The following is a 22,518-nucleotide window of genomic DNA, read 5'->3' as shown; positions in this document are numbered from 1 at the left end:
ACCATCCTGGTGATAAGAAGAGTGTAGATCTATGATCTAGCTGAAGGCTGTGTGAACTCTACTGCCCTTTGTCACGGTATAGTTTGAATGGAGCTGGATAATCCCAACATCCCACCAATCATTATACTAAGAAATTATCTGTAGGCTGATGATAAACATTATGGTGTTGCATCTCACATTTTCAACACCAAGAAGGAAGAATAATGACAAATTATTTTTTTGTAGGTCTTGAGGATTACCTATTCCACACTTTGGATAAGGTTAGTTTAAAACAATTTCAGGAGGAAGCATATGCCATACGTGTAGAAAGTTCAGACCCTTGGAAAACCTTTACTGTGCTAGCTTTCCTTCAACTACCACAGGTGAAGTTTCTGGGAGAACACCTGAATACTATCCATAAAGGAATAAAAGGGGAAATGCAGCTTATAAATGTGTTGACTTAGCACATGAGTGAAATATGAAAGGAGCAGAGAAATCCTTCTTACAGCCCTACTGGGCTAGGCAGGGCTGGATCTCATTCTCCATTTTGTGTGGTGGTAAACATGGACATGGTAAAACAACAGCAACAACAACAAATCAATTCATGAGCAAACTGAATAGCTTAGATGGCCAGAGAGGGACTAAAAGATAAATGGTTTGGCTAGAAATTTAGGAACAAGGAAGTCTGAGGAAAAGGTTCATATGTAGGTAGATTTAGAACAACATGAAATGCGAAGGTCTTAATTATGCATAGTAACAGCTACAGAATGCATATGCCATGGGAAAGGAATTAAACTGGAATCCAAACATAGTAACACGATCTGTTGGTCATCCATCCTCTGTCTTTAGCCTTTCCAGGAATGGCACAATAGGGTCATGAATGAAATAAATGCTGGCATTAACAACTGAAACACTGAATGAGCCCACTAGCCCAGGCTCCCGTGAGAACTGAATCAATTACTCCCACAGCTCCAATTCAAATCTGCTCCCCACTATGGGATCAGTTCCGAAGGAAACCAATCAGACACTAGTCCTGTACTAACCTAGAAGGCATAGCAGTTTAGTCTAAATGCAATCAGCACAGATTCTGGATTAAGGGGTTTGCCTTGACTGCCTTTGAAGTCTCAGTTAATATCAGCAGCTGAGAGCTGAAAGAATCCTTACCTATTAACAAGAAATCTTGGGACATCTCCTCAGACCAAAGGCCACATTGAGTTCCACAGCCATTGGGACACAATCAGGACACTCACTGGCCTGATGGAGACATGGGATGGTCTCTTGAAAGCATAGGTTAGATGCTAGCTTGGAGGCAATAGCTCAACAGGCAATTGCCTTGGAGGCAATATGTACTTTCTTTATTTCTTTTTAAATTCATTTGAAAGACATAGAGGAAGGGAGGGAGATAAAGAGAAAGATGGAGACAAGAGAGAGAAATAGAGAGAAAAATACATAGAGAACCATTGACTACAATGATTGGGCTGGGCCAGGCTAATTACACGAGCTTCATTCGGGTTTCCCACATGAGTGCATGGGTCCAAACACTTAGGTCATCCTTCAGTGCTTTTTCTAATACACCAGCAGGGAGTTGGATCAGAAGAGCAGCAGCCAGGACTCCAACGAGTGCTCACACAGAATGCTGGCACTGCAAATGGTGGCTTAGCCTCCCACCACAGTGCTGGCCCTGGTGATATTAAAAGTACTCTTTCAAATAAATGGCACCATATAAGGCTGTGTTTTCAATAGTCATAAACGTACAGGTCCAAGAACTAAGAAGAGGAATTAGGAGTGACTTGGCTTATCATGACTCCCAGTAGGTAACTTAAGGGACTTTCAAAGTAGGTTCTACGGGTCTAAACTTTCCCAAGGGGAGAATGGTTCCACTAGGTGCCAAAGTAGCAGCCTGTTAAATTCTTAGCTGAGATGACCATTCCTCACTTGGCTTCTTGTGCTAATAGACCATCAGACAAAGAAAAAAGTCACCATACTGTCAGGAGGGATTGGTGCTGATCACTGGCTGTGACACAGCTGCTACTGCATATTGAGGGCAGGCACAAAAGGATGCACTTGGCAGCCAAGGGATTCAACAATGTTACAATGGAATGTTTTGGGTCCTGCCACAAATTAACAGCAAATGAACAGGGTTGCAACAAGAGTCTGCAGGTAATAATGACAAAGAGCTCATATTCTTAGAAATGAAGGACATCTGAGTCATGCCACCAAGTAAGCCATTTAACACAGCAGAGGTACAGCAAAGATGAAGGGAATGGTTGAAAACAAGAAGAGAATGATCTTAACATAAAAAGTAAGGAGATTTGAGCTGTGAAGGTACAGTGTTTAATGGATACTGTGGAATGCCTCCACCTTCTCCCCCACCCCCCCAACCCCCCCAGGACTACAATACTCATTCTCCCATCTGTTAATAGTATTGGGATCCCACGTGCCTTCCCTGAGTCAGTATTTTTAAATTTCCTTTAGCTGGAGAGACATTTAATCCTTAATCACATTCTCATGGAGCAGCCTGTACTCACCCTGGCCTTATGAAAGGCCAACTCTGCAGAGCAATTCCGTACTGAAACTTTCAACAGGATTGACTGAGGCTTTGGGTACATCAGCATGGAAATTCAACTTCTCCCTCTTCAAAGCTAATGTTTATTATGCGTAACACACATGGTTTCCAACAGCAGGACACCCAAACACATGCATTTAAATTCCTGCCTCAGAGTCTGATCTCCACTGAGGTCAAGATGCAAGAGATCTTGGGTGTTACGGGCATACTGCTTTTTAGATCTTTGTTCTGGTGGATTACTTTCCAGGGCCCTGAATCAGGAGGGTAAGGTGAAGGCATGCGGTATGGGGGCTTGCTTTTGATTCCATCTGAGGTCAGAAGGTGAGGTCAGAATTCATTATAATCCGCTTAGAAAATCAAAAGATAAAGATACTTTTGACTTGAAAGACTGATGGTGAAAAAAACATACCAGGATATTTGACAGCACAGTGGATTTCACTGCTATACACTTGTCATATGGTTCCAGTGGGGTATCCAGTCATGTAAAGTCTTCAAAATCATAAATGCAATTTTTAAATATGAAAAGATATCACATATTTTAGTGATTTTTTTTAATAAAAATGCTGCTGTTAGATCAGTGTAATGACACACATTTTCCTTTTGTCATTAACGCATAATGGAACTGGGGAGAAACCAACACATGAGACAGCAATAACCAACAGGAAAGAATATGCAATTAGATTTTAAACAAATGACACAAGCAGTAGGTGACACAGGAGAGAAACAGGAGTTGGATCAGGTAGTTCTAACAGGTAACCAAATCAACTTTTAAAAAATACCCCTCACTAACATCTGAGAACCTCACTGTTTTAAAGGTAATATAATTTTAATACTACATTTTAACAAAATAAACAGAGCATCCCAAATGCTTGAATCACTTCTGGTAAGAACTTAGACAACATGGTGAGACATGGTTCCACATTTGATGATATATTAGTTTCAATGTACTTTGATTTGCGTAATCTTGGGGGCATGGTCATTCTACTTGTTGCATCTTTCCTCCCTGGGACACTATCGTCACACCCTAATTGATGTGTACTTTTATGCAATGGGGAGATGTGATCTTGGAGAAAATTTCAAATGTAATCCCCGTGCATTCATTCGAGAGACCTGCAGCTTTCTAGCAGAATTAATGGTCAACCGGAAAATATCAGTTTCATGTTTACACAGTGAAGACTGTGGAGCTAGTGTTCATTCGGTATAGATAATTCCAGGAATCTGTGAGCCACTGCTCCCAGCTATGTCTTAAAAACTTTGTGCCTGCATTCCTGTTTACAGAGCTCTGTCAAGCTATAGTGCCTAGCCGTAAACCTGTAATTTGAGATTTCCTATTACTCAAGTCATAAATCCAGCTTCTAATAAGTTGTTGCTATTTATCAATGGTTGGTTTGCTGTCATGGAACACTGATTCCATTGGCAAGGTTATCTGATAATATCAAGTTTATAAGAGGGAGAATTTTTTTTCCGATAAGGCCAATAGAAGCTTTTCTTCATTTAAGTGGGATTAAATTTTATGAATGACCAATTTATTCATAACATCCACAACAGAGTTTTTCTAGGAAATGAACCCACAATTAAAAGCCAAACTGTAATGATATTAAAGTGAATAAGAAACTTCCTTTGAACCCAGGGTAATAGTTAAGTGATGTTGTCTCCTCCAAGGATGTTTCCCCCATAAACCTACAATGACCTTCCATGCCTGTTGAATACCCTCTTTTCTGATTTATTCTGGCAATACTTTGCTTCTATTTCAACATAGCGTTTGACATTTACCTTGGTTATAAAGTTATCTGTCTGAATTATTATCAACCCCAGTAACCTGGAAACATGTAAAATAGAACAGATGATGTTTCTCATTCATTTTTCTTATCTTCTGTGCATAGTATCCTACTTGTGCTTTACTAACGTATTAGATACATATTCATTAAAGTTGAATTCCACCCAGATGTAAGCACACACTCAAGCACACAAAATGGAATTTGGTGCCAACACTGCCTTTCCCTAGCAGATGCATCAAAAGCCACCCAGTGAGTGTCCAGATGAGGGGACTAGCCCACCTGCCTGAGGAAAATAAAAGTGTTGGCTGATCGTTTTGCATTTCTTAGGGTGTGTTTTGGCAAAATGATCAAAAAAAAGAGAGAGAGAGAGAGACAAATGAAATATAGATAGGAGTTAAGTTAGCAGTAGCAAGTAAGTTGTGAAATCCCAAGTTTGACCAAACGTACACAATCTTGTGAGTCTATCAGTCTCCTGAATGAGGGAGAAGCATGAAGGTTTGGAGACAACATAGTCTTCACATGAACCAAGTTCTTAAAGATGCAATTATTCAATCATTAATGAAAACACCAACTTACAAAATAATTAAGAACACCAGTCAAAAGAAAATATGAATTAGCTCTAATTTGTACCCAAAGGTGATCAATATATATTAGTTACATAATGTGAGTGCCACTAAACTCTATTTAATTGCCAATAGATTACACAATTCAGTTAATATAAGGCCACAAGACATAAATAGTTCTCCAGCATCTTCAAAAACATGGTACCCATGGGACATTTGGATTTTTACAAAAGAGTAGAAGTTGAACATATTAAGAAAAAGTTAGAGAATGATAGAAAGTGTACATCATGTGGATTTTAAAATCAAGACACATTAAAATCAAGATAAGAATCTGGAAAGAATGCAAATACAAAGGGAGATTCATTACTGTTGTCCCCTAGTAAATACGGCATCAATAAAATTGCTCTGTGATTTTACATTGATAATTAACACGCGAAAGGTAGATTTAAAATTATATTAAGTTTGCATTAAATATACAAAATAATGAAATGCACAAAACTACCTAAAATATCTGGGAAACTGGAATCAAAAAATAAGTATTTTTGGGGTCAGCATTGTGGCACAGAGGTTGAAGCACTGCTTGCAATGCTGACATCCTATATCAGAGAGATGATTTGAGTCTCAGCTGCTCCACTTTTTATCCAGCTGGCTGCTAATGCCCGGGGAGACAGAAAAACATGGCTCAAGTGGTTGGGCCCCTGTCACCCCCTGAGGACACTCAGATAGAATTCCTGGCTCCTGTTTTCAGCCTGGTCTGGAATTGACTGTTGTGGCTACTTGAGGAGTGAATCCATCCACCTTCCCAGAGCTGTACAGTTTAAATTAGTAAGGTATTATTGTTAAAGAGTGATGTATTTTGGTACAATACATTTTTGAATCCATCTACATTATTGGTCTTCAAAATATTTTTGGGAAAATGTGTACCATGAAAAAATATGTCTAAATTTCAAAATACTTTTCTAACAAAATAAGCTTATCTTTTAATTCCACCCTCCACAAAATATTTGAACTTCCTATGTATGTGGCTTTCCTTTTCAAAATTTTATTTATTTACTTTCACATATTTGGAAGTCGGGAAGAGAGACAGAGATTTTCCATGAGCTGGCATACTTCCCAATCAGCTGCAAGAACTGGGACTGGGGCAGGATGAAGCCAGCAGCCTGGAGCTGAATCTGAAGTCTGTCTATGGGTGGCCGTAGTGCTAGTATCTGAGCCGTCCCCTGTTGTCTCCCAGGTCCCACATTTGCAGTATGCTGGATCGGAAGCACAGCTGAGACTCAAGCCCAGGAACTCTAATAGAGAATGCCAACACGCCAAGGAGTGCCTTAGCATCGGTACCAAATGTTCAGCCCACCTATGTGTCTTTTTTAAAAATTAATTTTGACAAACAGCAGTATAAACCTAAATTTATGAAAAAATAAATAGATTTTATTTTGATAATGGAAAAACACAAAGAATGTGCATGAACATTTGTTGTACCAAAATAATTGGTGGAGCAGAGAAATTTTTAAAATGACCTTACATCTGAAGCATTGCATTAAAACCAACTTTAAAAGATTTTTGCATCATCTTCGTTGAAATTTGGTAAGTATTCCACTATGGATTGTTTCTTCTGGAAAAATTAAATGTGGGTGAATAACAGAGTAACTTAGCAATTTCAGTTAAAGGACTTTATAGAACTGAATTCAAAAGGGGCTCTTTTTTACTTTAACTACTCAGTCAATTATCTGAATTCCTTTTTCTTTCACTTGAAGTTTGTATTTCTAAAAAGAAAAGAAAAGAATTGGAGCAGGGAAATTCCACGATAATGTTAATAAAACCCATACATGTAGTTTTTAATATTATATTCTTACAAGACCACATACATTTTGTTTTTTGGTATGTATTTACAAATTGTTCCCTTGCTTCATTTATTCTCTGAAATAGCAACTGTGCCACCAACAGATATTTTGTTAACAGAGTATGCTGACCAAAATGTTTGAATAAAAAAAAAAAAGCAAGTAATCTGGGTGTTCTGAAGCAGGGGACGGGGTTTTTGGAGTGGATGTGGTCTCCCCCGTTTGCATGCTTCACTCTGCTGCCTGGGCTGGGTCTCCAGCATCGGAAACAAGTGGAACCTCCAACCCCAAAGATTCTTCGTTTTGGGAAAACACTATGAATCCCCAAACCTCCAACCAGAAAGGAAAGGAAATATGAAACACTAATATCCTCATACCACAGACCTCCTGCCTTGGTTGGTACAACTTAACCATTTTTCAACTCCAGGACCGGGAGAACTGGATGCACAAGCCGTGAACAGCATGCTCAGGACTTTTAATGTGGCTGTCTTCTGTATCCGAGGCTGGAGCGAGACAAGCTGCGGCTGCAACAGCAAGCTGTGTGTGGGTATGGCAAGATATGGTGGCTCAGGCTCAATCATCTCATGTTCAATTTAAGGATATGGTCAGTAGCTGGGACATGAACTGTGGGCCTTAATCCCATTGTAAGTCAATGAGTTCCCAATTATCAAACCCATCCCTATGAATGATGCAGAAAGTATCACTCAGTTCTCCCCACCTACACTCTATTTTGCCTTACTTAGTGAATATCTTTGCTGGTTTGTGAAGACTGACATCCCAGGTGTCTTCTTGCAGACCTCGTGTCCCAAAGTAACTCAGTGTTCTGGGCTCCCACAACTTTCAGCCTGTTAGTTCTTGCTGGCCCAGTGGGAGTTTTTTCTGCAGCTGGAGGAGAAGCTTTGTATGCCCTCTAAGACAGGAAAGGCGCTTAACATTGACACCAAAGTTGGAGCAATTAAAATTAACTCTGTAAACAAAACAAGAGCTTGATATTTTGATGGGTGTCCTCAAATAGACTATAGAGTCAGTCCCCAGGCACTAACAACTTCATTTGAAAAACTCTATTTCAACTCCCATTTTCAAGTGGGAGCATCACAACTGAGTAGAAGTGACTGCAAAATGCACCTAGAAAAAGATATGCTTTAAAGTTACTCTTGAACAAACAAATGAACTTAAGTTTGTTTGAATTAGTAAATATTAATATCCATTACGGTCCATACCAAATCTACCAGGGGGTGAATTCTTGTCTGTGATGCAGGAATATCTTTACTAATCAAAACGACCTCAATTGTTTATGAAGTGAAAAACATTAACTGATAGAGTTTAAAGCTCTTTTGTTATCAAGGGTCAATCACTCCAAAAAACAATCAAACCAGAGCCACTTAAATAAAACTGAATTAATTTAGGAGGCCGTAACTAGAGCAGCAACCATAAGGTCTTATTAATACTGTAATAGGTAATATAGAGATTTTCTTTTTTTCTTTGTCATGAATGCTTCTTTAGAATAGAAACCTTCAGAAGAAAAGGTAGAATGAAGAGAAGATGAGAAGTGGTGGGCCTGACAGGATGGCTCAATTAACAAACACTCCCCTGGCAAGCATATAGGTGCCAGTCCATGTCCCGGATGATCAATTTCCCATCCAGCTCCCTGTTTGTGGCCTGGGAAAGCAGTCAAGAGTGTCCCAAGCCTTGGGTCCCTGATCAAGGTGGTAGACCTGAAGGAGGCTCCTCGCTCTTGGCTTTAGATCAGCTCAGTTCCAGCCACTGTAACCACTTAGGGAATGAACCAGTAGATCTTGTCTCTTCCCTCCACAATCTGCCTTCCAATAAAAACAAATAAATCCTTTTTAAAGATTTATTTATTTTTATTGCTACACCAGATATATAGAGAGGAGAAGAGACAGAGAGGAACATCTTCTGTCCGTTGATTCACTCTCCAAGTGACCCCAACAGCCAAAACTGAGCTGATCAGAAGCCAGGAGCCAGGAGCTTCTTCCAAGTCTCCCACGTAGGTGCAGGGTCCCAAGGCTTTGGGTCGACTGCTTTCCCAGGCCTCAAGCAAGCAAGGAGCTGGAAAGGAAGCAAGGCCACCGGGATTAGAACTGGCACCCTTATGGGGTCCCGATGCATTCAAAGCGAGGACTTTAGCCTCTAGGCCACTGCACCAGGCCCCAAACAAATAAATCTTTAAAAAAAAAAGATGGGTGGAGGGAAGTGAAGGTGTATGTGATGGAAGATAACAAGGAGGCCAGAAAGAAGGAAAGAAAGTGTAGATGCCCAAATGAGATGTGTGTGTGTGTTTGTGTGTGTGTGTGTGCATCATTTGTGTAAAAGAGAGAAAAATTAGATTGCAGTCAAACACAGCAACCCCAAAGAGAAAAACTAGGAAACACAAAAATTTGTGGTAAAGTTGAAGCAAAACAGGCCCATATGTACAGAGAAAAACAAAATTTCATCAAGAAAAATGAGTAATCATGTAATTTTTTGGCTTTTGAAGTAACTAAGAGACAAGATTTTTAAGACCAAATGGCTGTTTTATAGCTACTATCATAAATGCCAATTTCATTTAAAATGTATCTATTCTTTTTGATTTTCTTTGAAAGGCAGAGGGTGGAGACAGACAGAGAGATCCTTTACTTGCTGATTTATGCGCCAAATACCCGCAACAGCAGGGATGGGTTAGGCTGATGCAGGAGCCCATCCAGGTCCTCTACAGGGAAGCAGGCACCTGAGCCGTCATTTGCTGCTTGCCCAAGATACTCATTAGCAGGAAGCTGAATCTGAAGCAGAGCCAGGAGATAAAGCAGTCATTCCAATTAGGACCCTATTGCTCACATCCTGTCTTACCCAGTGTATCAGCGCTACTCCTTCCCAGTTTAAATCCTTGACATTGACCTGAATGCAGAGATTCTGAGCATACATCTAGGTTCCTTTTGTAGTTCACTGAGCTAACAGGAAACCTACAGAAGCACACAAAGTCTTTGCTTAATATGAAAAACAATTATCTAATATAGGGAATGCTCCCAGCCATCCCTCGCCACTTCAAGGAAATGTGAGTCATTTGACAGAACTCACGGACATCCTGCAGCAATATTTAAATAAGGTTTCATGTGTTTAAATATCTGGAATCACCTACATGAATACATGACTATAACGTTATATATATTAAGTATCCATATAAAGTATCCCCATTTATGTGGAAGTGTGTACATTTTTACACACACATTTGAGAAGTGTTTTAGTAACCTTGCATCCTACTGCATCAGAAACAGCTGGCTGTCCCTGGTCTAGAAGTGCTTAACTAAAAGCATAATTTGCAAATCCCATGATCACTTCTGTAAACTCTGAACCCTACACATACCCATGCCTTCCTTCATGTCTGGCACCAGAGCTACTAAGGAACAACTCTTCTCTCGCCCACATCCTCCAAGTCTCTCCTCAGGGGAGCCGCAGGTGTCTGGCGGTCACACAGAGGTAACCCTGCACTGGTTTGGCGTTTCCCACTTCTAGGCAGCCTGGACACGTTTTCTGATCTCACTGGTACACACGTGGTGGTTCCCCACTTTCATTCATCAGTGGAGGTGGGAGGGACTATTTAATTAGTATCTGTATCATTTAATATTATACCTTATTTTCTTTCAACTGAAAATTGAATTCTTTTGAAGTTTATAAAGGTTTATAAAAGTCTTTCAAAAATGTATGCTCCACATCAAAGATAGTAATGAATTTTAAGAATACTCCTTCTTGGGAGTTAATATGTAGATGATTTTCTTTGTTCTTTCCACAAACATTATCCAAATGGTTTGTATAGATAGTATGACAAAAATCTATATTTCTATTTTTAAAACTTCATTTTGTAAACATATTCAGTTATTAATAAATTAAAAGACTGACACTACAAGCCCATTTTTGATTTAAAACCTGACTAAATTCTTTAGAAATTCCTTTAAAGTATGTTTATGTACCATTGTATGTATAAATATCAATACATTTAACTAATTTAATAATTTTATAAAGTTTATTTAGTTTTAAATTTAAATTCATGTTGCAAATTTTCTATTTTTTCTTCTTGTTTGTTTTATGGCTTTTCATTTAAATGGATGTATAGTAACTATATAATAGAGACTATTATATCCAGGTGTGAAGATACAGTGCAGTATGCATCTCTATTTCCAGACCAAAGATGGACTCCCATTGAAACTGTTTACTGTATCTTGATAATAGGATACTGGATTCTGCCATTGTCCATACAACAATGCCAAGATACACTTTATGATGGACTTTACTATTGTAATGATATAGGGAAAATCTGTTGGGGGAACATTCCAGAGCCTTTAGAACTGTATCATCAAATAATAAAATAAATTATACCTTTTGAAAATGTTGCAACCTATTGTAGGCTACTCTAAAACTGTTCTTCCCTGCCATGGTTTGAATGTCCCCTCCAAAACCATGTTTAATTGCCACTGTACCAATATTGAGAAGTGGTTTCCTTAAGGGGTTATTAGATCATAATGGCAGAGCTCTGGTGAATGGATTGAGATTATCATTTTAAGATAAGTTACAAAGGAGAGTGAGTGACCGCTTTCTCTCTCTTTTTCTCTCTTTCATGCTCGCTTGCCACATGTGTCTTCAGCTATGTTTTGGTACAAAAAGAAGGCCCTTACAAATTGCAGCTGTCTCCTGGTTTTGGATCAGTTCAGCTCTGGTCATTGTGGCTGTTTGGGGAGTGAACCATTGGATGGAAGATCTTTCTCTCGGAATCTTTTTCTCTCTGTGTTACTACCTTTCTAATTAAAAAAAAAAAAAAACCTAAAAAAGTTGCAAGCACTTTGAATCCTGAGAAAAACTACATGTTAAGGGGAAATATCTTTATAGTGAACTTCTAACTACTAATTCTCTGAAGAAATAATGAAAGAAAATTTATGTATTTTTAAGATTTATTTATTTCTATTGGAAAGTCAGACAGAGAGAAAGAGAGGAATGTCTTCTGTTGGCTAATCCACTCCCCAAGTGGCCTCAATGGCTGGAGCTGAGCTGATCCAAAGCCAGGAGCCAGGAGCTTTTACATGTCCCCTATGGAGGTACAAGGCCCCAGAGCTTTAGGCTGTCCTGACTGCTTTCCCAGGCCACAGGCAGGGAGCTGGATGGGGAGTGGTGCCACTGGAGTATGGCCATATGCAATCCTGGGGCATGCAAGGCAAAGATTTTAGCCACTAGTCTACCATGCTGGGCCCGTAAAAGAAAATTTCAAACAATATGTGAAGACAAAAGAGTCTCTGGAGAGACAGCCTATTTGTTTTTACACTAAGCCACTAGTTGGGATGTCTTTATCCTATCTCAGAATGCCTTGGTTCAAATCCTGACTCTGGTCTCAGTTATAGCTAGCGAGCACCCAAGCAGGCAGGTGATGGTACAAGTAACAGGATCTCTTCCACTCCACGTGAGAGCCATCGTGAGTTTCTGGTTCCCAGCAAGGCTTCTTGCAGCTACTGTGGGCATTTTAGCAATGAATCAGCAGATGGGATCTCTTTCTTAAAAAAAAAAACAAATTAAATAAACATGAACTGATTTGGAAAATATAATTAAGTGACAAATTTGTTATGGTATAACTATTTTGAAGTCTATGAATAGTTTTGTCACAGTGTACATTTTCTTGGACCTGGTAAAGAATTAAAAATTATTTTGTACAAGGGAAAACTTATTTTTAAAATTTCATCTTCCATTAAGTTTTGAAAATAATTCATATTTCTCAAGTAACATCATGTGTGAGGGCTGCAACAGGAAATGAGATAAATTCCTTGCCCTTAAGAAGTTGGCAGCATATAAAAAAGGCAGATTTGTATATGATAAATTACAGTTTTTAGAAAATATGGTTCCATTTTTTATGTCCCTAACCAAACCATAAACTCAACGACAGAGCCTCTGTTTTCCTTTGAATGGGTAGACAGATGGGTGGATGAATAAGAAAGAAAAATAGCTATGATTCAAATTAATAAGTGCTTCAAACAGACAAGTGCAGATGCAGTTTGAGAACAGAATGGATCAAAATGCTAGTCAGTCTGGAAGGTCACTGACTCTTCACAGAGGAGGTGATATTAGTTTTGAGCTGTACAACATGAAGATAAACTCCATATGGAGACATGGAAGGGAAAGGAGTTTGCCAGGCATAACCTGTGGTAGAACTAAGAAGGAAAGAGTGTTTCATAACATGAAAAATGAACAGGTGCAGAGTTTTCTTACAAAATAATAGTGGGATGGGATTCAATAAATAAAACTTCAAGAAGATGTTTGAGAAACAATATTTTCTTCTGCAATAGGATGAATGTAAATGAGGAAAAAGGTGTACATGGAAAAACTCAAGTGAAAACCTAGCAAAGGAGAGGTTCATAGATAAGGTCCAGCTCAGAAAATAAGGCTGAGTGGATGTGAAACTTCAGTATGCTTTGAGAGGCTGATTAACATGAACCTGGGGACCAGGCCTGGCAGTGTTATCTAGAAAAACATTCCATCATACTAGATGAGTGCAAGGTATCAGAAGCTTTGTATGTTTGCAAGCGTAAGATGTGGTAGAAATAGGAGCTCAAACAGGTCTAGTTTACTAAAAAGATAACATCAAGAAATGAAGTGCCCTGTCCGAGGATGCAAATCATTTGCAGTCCCTTGAGGAACACTGAGGAAAGAAGAAATGCTATCACATAAACCCGTGTTTCATTGGAGACTTAACAGCACAGAAAAAGGGAGAAGATACAGAGCAAAAAAGGTACACACAACCTGTGAAGTTCCTAAACAAGTTGAAAGGAGCCTCAACACTTTAATGACATACCTGAAAATCACAGGAGGGTTGTCAAAGATTTTACAAGCTATTTGAGACATCCAAAATAGATACTCCTAGGGCACCATGTAGATGCTTCTGGAGTATCCCAAGAAGATATACAAAATAACATTTAGAAAATGTTCTTTCCTAACTATTCTTTCTAATGACACAAGGATACTTCAAAGAGTTTACAGAAAATGTACATCAGGATTTGAATAACACAGGGAATCATCCTGTAGGACCCCAACAATAGGCATTCAGTGGTCCTCAAGGTTGCATATTCCATCTTTACCATCAAATTAAATAAGCTTTACTCTTTATGCACCAAAATAAAATATTTTTTAAAAATATTCATTTATTTTTTAAAATATATTTGAAAGGCAGAGTAACAGAGAAAGAGAGACAGACATATCTAATTGGTGGTTCACGCTCTGAACCCCTTCAACTGTTGGGCTGAACAAGGTTGAAGCCAGAAAGTGGAAGCTCAATCCACATCTCCGCATGGGTAGCAGAAACTCAAGTAGCTTAGCGTTGGTCCACTGCTTCCCATGGATGCACGTAGGCATATAATGCAGACATTCCAATAACATGGGATGTGGGCAACCTAAGGGGCAGCTGAGCCCATGCTAAGCCACAATCTTCCCTAAACTTTTTCTATAATTTTTATTTCACACAAAATTTGTGAAGAACATTCTATGTGAAGAACATTTAAGAAACACCTGATTGGTTCCAAACACAAGGTAAAAAAATAAAGCTTAGCCAAAAAACAGATTGTGCTTTTTGTTAATTACTTTTGAAATTGTTTCGTGTCTGGTTACTGTGAATTAAATGAAAATGCAAGCAATCGCTAACATTTTTGAGATAACTCCAAGATAATTCCAAAGAAACCAGTACTGTTGACTTTCCTGCCAGTATTTGCCATCAAAACTAAGCAATCAGGAGAAGGGTTTGATTAAGGAAGCAGTAAAGTCTACCAACAGTTCCTGAGTCTTGTGCTTCTTGTACTTTACTACACACATGAATTCCTTGTAGATTTGTTAAAAGGAACACCTAATAGTTTGAGATGGAACCTGAGAATCAATGATTCTAATTAGCTCCTGAGGAGTGTTAGGACTCTGAGTCAGCCAGTTCCCGGGTCTTCCTCTTACTGCCTTTGGCATTTTGCTTGTATAACCCCTGGTGAAGATGCTGAATGATTTCCTGGGATTAATATCAGAGTCAATCATTATGTATACACCTTGTATTAGTCAGCTTTTCAGTACTTTAAGTAAAATATCTGAGAAGAGCATCTTCAGAGTGAAAAAGTTTGACTTTGGCTTAGCAGTTCGGAGGTTCACAGTCCGAGATTGGAAGCCACGATAGTCAGGCTGGTGATGGAGGCTAGTAGTGGTGGAAGTGCATTTTCTGGAAGCTCAGAGCTCAATATTAAATTTATTGCTAAATGGTGTCAAAGACTATGTAAGTGTAAATTTGTCCAAAATTGTATAGTTTGTTGAGTTCTTCTGTAATTGAACAAACTTGTTTCTGTTTTCATTCATTTCAAAAGTTCTTCCAACACATTATATGCCCTATATTACATTACAGAAAACATTTAGTTATCTCCCTGCAATGCTCCTGTTAGTTTCAGGCTTCCATGTCATAAGGTCAACACCAAGTCTCATCATTGGCAAGAGGCATAGAAGGGGTGATGGTGAACCAGTAATGGATGTCACATATACTGCCAACTATGAACTATTCTACTTAGTGAAATAAGTCTCAAAAAGATGTGTAGCAACTAACAGAATAATAATAATAATAAAAAACGCTGTAAGAATGAAAAGATGACTTCGGGACATGATTGTCATTTTTAGCCCATGTTTATACTCTTGTGGAACTTTCTTTTTCCAACTTTTTATTTGCTGAATATTATGATAACTGATGAATTAAAATATAATTTAGGATGGATTAAAATTACGTCTTTGCAAAAATTGATAAAGAGAGGAGGGGTAAGGAGAGGTTTGGGAAGAAAGTAGAGGAATAAGGAAAGTGTGGTGGTGTTTGAACTGCACCCTTGGAGCACATAAAATCTGTTCTCTTTACATTGATGAACAAAGTTAGAAAGAAGAAATACAATTTGCTTTTTGTACTGCACTTTTATATACATTATAAACATTAGCAACAACAAAAATAAAAACGGGAGAAGGGAACTTGGGTGTGGTTCAGTAATTGTGAGAAATACGGCATACTAATATGAGGAGTCAATAATGGAGGAAGCTGACTATGCTTCCATGATCACAACAAACATATCGTACCAAATAAGCTGCCAATAATAAAGGAACCTTGATGAGGGGGGCAGGTGTCTAGGAACTCTTTGTGCTACTTCACAGTTTTTGCTTAGTAATTTAAAATATTTTGAAATAAAGAGTTCTCAAATGAAATACTTTAAAAATCCAGCAATAAAATTGGAAAGAAAATTGGTAGCAAAACAAAATATTTCACTGAATTAGAAAAAGACTATTGTAAATGATGTAATAGAGAAAAAAAGAGAAGCTGTCTTATCTGTTAGTCAAAAATATTGTCACAGACTAAGCAAATGCTAACAAACCTCTACTTGTAAGAGAGTCCTTAACATATTTAACTTTTTCAAATTTCCAAGAAAATGCTAAATGATGAAGTTTTAAATGCGGTAAAAAATTACATAAAAATAGAGACACTAAAATTAATATATGCATTACAAAACTTAAAACAACAAATTGGTAAGCATCAATAAATAACGGCAGGACTCTGAGATTTGGCTCTAATTTACTGAAGAGCCTTAACTTCATTTGTCTCTGTAAGTAGCTACACGGGAAGGCCATTTTAGAAGCTAGAATATATTTCTCTAATTAAAGGAAGGGGGTTGGATGAGTATAAAACATTTTGCCAACCCATGAGACAATTACCAATATTAGTAGATGCAATAGCGTGAGGTACAGATTAAGGATAATCGTAATAAAAGGAAAGAGCAGAGATAATTCAATGTTCATGATTTACAAAGACACAAGGGAGCTTTCTCCACACCACCTGTAACCTGCATTGTGTTAGAGGAAAACTGGAAATGCTAATGAAGAATATGATTAAAGGTGTGCCTGTAGTTATAAATTGGTTTTTTAATAGCGATGATAGTGGCTGACATTGAATATAATAAGAAGATGAGAATGTCAGTATCAATTTTTATTAGGGCTATGAAAAATATACAGCATATTTAAATTAGCTTAATTTGTATTAGTATTTTTGTTAGTAGTTGCTTCAGAAGCAATAATATGTCCCGTATATTCTAAAAAGAAAAACTACACAAAGTTGTCAGTGCTCTCTACAAAATAACTATAACTTAAAAAACATGGCGTATTTCCTCCAATACTCAGAATTCAACACACAGCTGTGCTTATGGGGCATAACAGATCTTGAAATAAATTGGAAAAACAGTTGCAGAAAATGGATAGAGTTGTACCGAAAATAAGAAGACATGAAAAATAGACTCTTTGATTCAATTCAACACTGCTTTTTTTAAGGTTGATATGGAGACATAATTAGGGTAAATATCTTGGCCACTTAAAGCATCTAAAAAGTAGTTTGATGCCTACTTAACCTAATCATGATATCATGGTCATGAAGTTGAATATAAATATTCACAAAATTTGAGATGCTCACTTAATAATTTTTATAAACCAGTCCTTTCAAAGAAAAATGGGCAAGTTAATTTTTGTTATGAAGTTCTCAGAAATGATCACAACCATTTAAAGTTACTATAATAACAAATTAGAGAAAATTATGTTGGGCAAAAAGGTAAATTTTAAAAAATTTGGAGAATAAAAAACATGATGATTTTTGAATAATACCGCTGTCCAAGTTTAAGAAAACAAATCTATTGAAACATATATCAGAAGGGTCAAAATGAAGAATTTTGTTGAAGACTTGAACAAATATTTCTGGTTGACTTACACTTCGAAAGAGTATTAATTGTGTGAAAGAAAACAGGGCTTGCTGGTTCCGAAGCTAATTGAGTCTGGGTTACTTGCCACTTGAATAAGTTTTGGATAAAAACTTGTTTCTCCTACATGGTTGGTATACTCCGGCGGCAGCATGATGGACTTGGGAAAATTCACGAAAGACACACATTGTGAGACAGGAGGGGAGAACAGAAAGGAGGGCAGGGAGCTTGGAGGAGGGGAAAGGGAGACCCCAGCGCCAACTAAACTGTACCAAAGAACAATTTTAAAAACTTGTTTTTCTCTAGAGAGATCTCTTAAGCGGCCCTTTTCTCCCTCTGAGGGTTTGATTCCCTACAAAGACTTGGCAGTTCCTGCAGCAGGTGATCTGGCAATGCTCCCACAGACACGTGGCCAAGTGTTCATGAGCACAGTTCTTGTAGTAGACAACCGAAAAAGCAACCCATAGTATTGAAAATATTGGTTACACGTGGAGCACTTAAAGTCACCCAAAACTAGGGATTGGATTTGTCAAAGATAGTTTATTAAAAAATAAGAAATTAGACAAGAAATCATTTTCATTCTGTCCAAATATGTGCCTGTAATTATCTCATAAAAATAGTTTGAAGACTACCATTATTAATTATAAAATGGGCCACCCCAGCATGACTGCAGTTTTCTAGTAACAAACTTCCACATAAAAGAGCGGCAGCATGAATTCTGATAGAAACAGCTTCCACTAACCAGGTAAAAGAAAGCTCTGACAAAGCCTATCAGACAACCTGGAAGCAGCTATGCCAGCCTGTACTTTAAGGACACAAAATACAGGTGCCTGGAAACAGTTATGTAAACTGCTAAGGCACATCTCCTCAAGTTCAAGTGTACCAGTCTCAGGTCCACATCCTCGATGTTCCGAACAATTCCCTCAGGATCACATAAGGCTGTTGCCCTTTTTTGGAAAGATGGATGAAATAGTGGCTTTGGGTTTTCAGGGTTTGTAGGAGCAAATTCAGAGACGAGACATCTGCATCATCTTGTTTTTGATACAAAATATATCACCAGCATGTGTTTTTTCTTATAAAAGATACTTTTTTTGGAAAATTGTTACTCAACAAAGACTCAGTGAAAGAAAACCGCACTAGAATGTATTCTGTAAATCCTTTTAACCTAGGTTTTCCAGAATGTTATTTGAGGTGAAGTTAAGAATATATTTAAGGTGGAAATGCAGGGACAGAGATCCACACCCACAACCTGTTGGCTACATGACTCTGTAACATCTTGGCTTAAAAAAAAAAAAAAACAAACCTGGCTGCTGGATAGAACTATGTGAGTATTTAAAGCAAAAAGTGCATAGTTTAAGATTTAAGTTATTCGCTAATCAGGCTCATGAAGCACATCATGTGTATCTGAGAGAGTTTTTCACTCATCATCTGCTCAAAATCCAGCCGTGCAAGGTGCATAGCACGTGCTTCTGGAAGAAAATGGGAAATGCCCTGCCTTATAAGAAAATAATGGTTTTGTTTTCTGGCCAGAATATGGAATTGAATTGTTTCGGGTCCTGCGTAGAGCCAAACGAGCTTCTTGACATATTCTTCACACTACAAGGACTTTGGTACTTGGAAAATGCGAATCATTCTATTAGGAAGGATTATTCACATGAGAAAAAGTAGCTGGTGCAAACCTTACCTGAGCTCCTGGATTAGAGAATCCATTGGCACTGTTAACAAAAACAAACAAACAAAAAACCAAAAAAGAAAAGAAAACTCAATTAGTTGATGATGTTTCAGAACTGTGTGATTGAAATTCTTATATACCTGAAGATAGTCAGCAGTAAATATCTTGTACAATTCCTCAGAGTCTCTGCCATTTCTTATTCCAATTCTTTAGGGATAAGGGGGCGGATAGGCATGGTCCAGAACAAACACATTCTAGGTTCGGTGCCTCGGGTGGCCCCTGGGTCTGCACTGCTCAGATGGAACTTAACAGCCCCAGTCTTTTCAGTTTATCAACAAGTTTTGGTTTGGAAAGGAAATTATTCAAAAGAATCCCAGGATTATATTTTTTAAAATACATTAAATAAATACCAGGGAAAAACTGACAAAGCTTTGACTAAATGAATGTCCTAGGATTTTATTCTATAAACTGCCTTCAGATAGAAAGGGAGAGATAATCTTCAGACATGCTCATATCAACAACTTTCTAAAACAGGAAGAACTCAGAAAAGAGCTTTGGTTTTTTTTTTTTTTTGCCTGAAATGATGGGCACTGAAGAAGTTCATGTTTATAGTACCTGCCTACACGAGGATAAGCAGCATATTGGGAGAGACAACAGGTGGCTTTAAAGATTACTCATGTTTCACGAGAAACAGTTGTTTCATTTCTAGAACATTTTGGCTCTATTTAAGAGTGTATATGCATATGCCAAAGGATTTGAAGACAAGAAAGGATTGCAAACGAAAAGACCCACGTTTTAAAAGCACAATAGAATGGTCCCTTTTAGTCATCAAAATGAGAGATTCAAATCATCCAAATACAGTCTCCAGAATGCTGATATTTATGGCAAGCATGAGCTTATCTTAAATAATCAAACAAATTCTTTTTTTTAAGCTTGTATGCTATCAGGAAGCTTGCTGCATAAAAAAGGAAGATGTAGAAACACTTCTAAATATAAGCATATAGAATGTGGTTCTAAGTAATTTTTAAAAACTTATTTATTTGTAATTTCTTAGCAATAATTGCACAGGCATATGGACAAGAGTATGACATTACTACACATGCCTTCAGTACATATCAGCCAAATCAGAGGAACCATCAACCCCTCCTTGACATTCTTTACGAATGCAGGTGTGGACTTATTTTCTTCTGTTTGTTCGTGAATATACTAGTAGGGTATTGTCACCACTAGTTCCCATCTGTGCTGTGAAGTCTTTGAGATGGCTTCTTTTTATCTGTTATTTGATACCTACTGAAAGTAATTTAAACGGAATCTAAAAACTAGTACAGTGTGAAAGAGAAGTCTGCATAAAGTCCCATAATATGTGCTACATTATTCTACAATGTTGGTACTAAAGCTCATGGTATCCATGGTTGCATTCTAACCCAAAGGAATTATCCTTGTATTTATTGAAATTCATGGGATCCTGGACTTTTCAAATAAGAAGAGTTAACTTATTTGATTACATTGATGAACACACAGTTATGAAAGCATTCCATATAATGAGCCCCTTGTAACTGTGAATCTCAAACCACTTTGGAAGGAGCTGCCCTAACTCGGCTTTTTCTCTGCAAGGGTTATTCCATGATGGGCTGGTAGGTTGGTGGGCAGAGGGACCACTTTTCTTGAGTATTACAAGTGTTTTCAGAGACTCTTGTGAGCCTATGATTTTCCATGTAGAATTAAGAGTCACAAAAATACAGATAATTATAATAAAACTTATTCTCCTTGAGGGGTATTATTGCCAGTCAATCCTGCTTTCCAGATGTTTAGATCATCAAGGGCCCGTTTATATTTCAATATTACATCACCATCTGTTGGTTACAAAAAGCGAGGGATAACCGACAAGTTAAACCTTCCAAACATTACTTTGCAGAGCTGCTGAAAATTCCCAGCAGGGATAGCTAAAAAAACAAACACCATTATTCTACTTGAACAAAGTTTAGTCTGGGAGCTGCTAAAGAAGATAACATAGACTTAAACCTGCTTTGGCAATCAACAAATTCAATCTTTTCCTTTGATCATTAATTGTTGCTTCTATAATCTAAAGGTCTGCATGAGCATTCTTTTCTTGCCACACTTTTATCTTATGCATGATGCTCAAACCTCAGGGTGGTTATGTTTTGTGAAAGTTATAATCATGCATCATTTGGACTTCACTGAGCCCTTTACCTTTTGTTTTAGTTTCATCTCTCTGAAAGCATACTCAGTGCTTTGGCTTGATTTGAGAAAAGAGCCACTGGGAAAACGATAATCATCCTGATGATTCAGTGGGGACGGATCCCTGGAATGCTCATCTTCAGTGCTATGGGGAGACAGGGTGGCATGGAACCTGCTTGCCAACTCACCTGCAGTTCCTTTAGCTCGGGTATGCAGTGTTTTATCTTCAGTTTCTGCATCCATCTGTAAGATGAATACAGAGTCTTGAGGTCATTCCTGTGGCACTGACCAAAATACCAAATCATGCAATCAGTAGTTCTGAAGGTCAGTATGGAAAAACAGAACAGCATTGTGTGTCTTGAATTCCATACTGTCGTTTCAGGGAGACATGACTGCCTTGCCATGCCATCAGTTTTAGGGACACATGATGGTAACCAGAGAGAACAGTGATGAGAGGGCTGTTGTTCTTGTGCACAACTGTTTGCTAGTGATTCAAATATTTCTGACATTACACAGAGAGAACAAGGATTGAATAATAGCTATTGTCCAGGAAATGACAACTCAAGTGCCAAACCAAAAGATTTCAGACTGATTTACAAAAACTTAATTCCTTTGCACTGTTAGGCCCTGCCTGATACACATCTCTCCCTAAGTCAGGAAAAATATTCCCTGTGTGAATAAACAACATGAAGGCAGTCTCCTAAAATGTCCCCAGATTACACTTTGGAAATTTTCAGCAAAATATGGACAAACATTTATCCCCAGGAATCTGGAGAACAAGATATGGGTTTTAATCATCCACACATATACACAGATGAAATCTGAGGGGTACCAGTATCATATTCCCTGAGACATCTTTTCTAAATATTTGAAATTTAATCAAATACATTATCAAAGGGGTGCAAAGACTTTCAAAGCCTGATGTTTCTATATGCTGTGACCCGAAGAACCCATCCATTTCATTAGAATCTGCTAATCATCTCTGAGCTTAATTCACTCAGGCACATTATCAAAAGGAATTCTTAAATGTAAATAAGTTGCTTTGCTTGTTGAGAATCAGAGGCAGGCAGAAGGCACACTCCATGGCCCCCATCCTTAAATCCTGACACGAGCCCGGCTGCAGTGTGACTGCAATGGTAATGGGAGCTGCGTCTCCA

The 22,518-nt window shown here is 38.0% G+C and overlaps 1 protein-coding gene across 2 annotated transcripts in view; it reads right to left on the bottom strand.

Annotated features, from left to right (window-relative positions):
• Positions 1-21,612, bottom strand: part of ST18 (ST18 C2H2C-type zinc finger transcription factor) — a 98,074-nt gene extending 76,462 nt beyond the window's left edge. The window contains exons 1-2 of one of the 2 annotated variants that reach the window (XM_040972712.1): positions 21,550-21,612; positions 19,175-19,205 (exon numbers count right to left, since the gene is read on the bottom strand). In XM_040972712.1, coding sequence (XP_040828646.1) covers positions 19,175-19,205; positions 21,550-21,604 — 86 coding nt within the window. In that variant the 5' untranslated portion in view covers positions 21,605-21,612. Of the gene's footprint in view, positions 1-19,174; positions 19,206-21,549 lie in introns of those variants that run through there. The other variant, XM_040972713.1, reaches the window with a different exon arrangement.
• Positions 21,613-22,518: the final 906 nt, after the last annotated feature.

The sequence above is a fragment of the Ochotona curzoniae genome, unplaced genomic scaffold (assembly GCF_017591425.1).
Source record: "Ochotona curzoniae isolate NIBS_2020 unplaced genomic scaffold, NIBS_Ocur_1.0 contig_2318, whole genome shotgun sequence".
In the NCBI taxonomy this organism is placed as follows: Eukaryota; Metazoa; Chordata; class Mammalia; order Lagomorpha; family Ochotonidae; genus Ochotona; species Ochotona curzoniae.
Note: the sequence above shows the minus strand (reverse complement) of the source record. Positions and strands in the feature narration are given on the sequence as shown.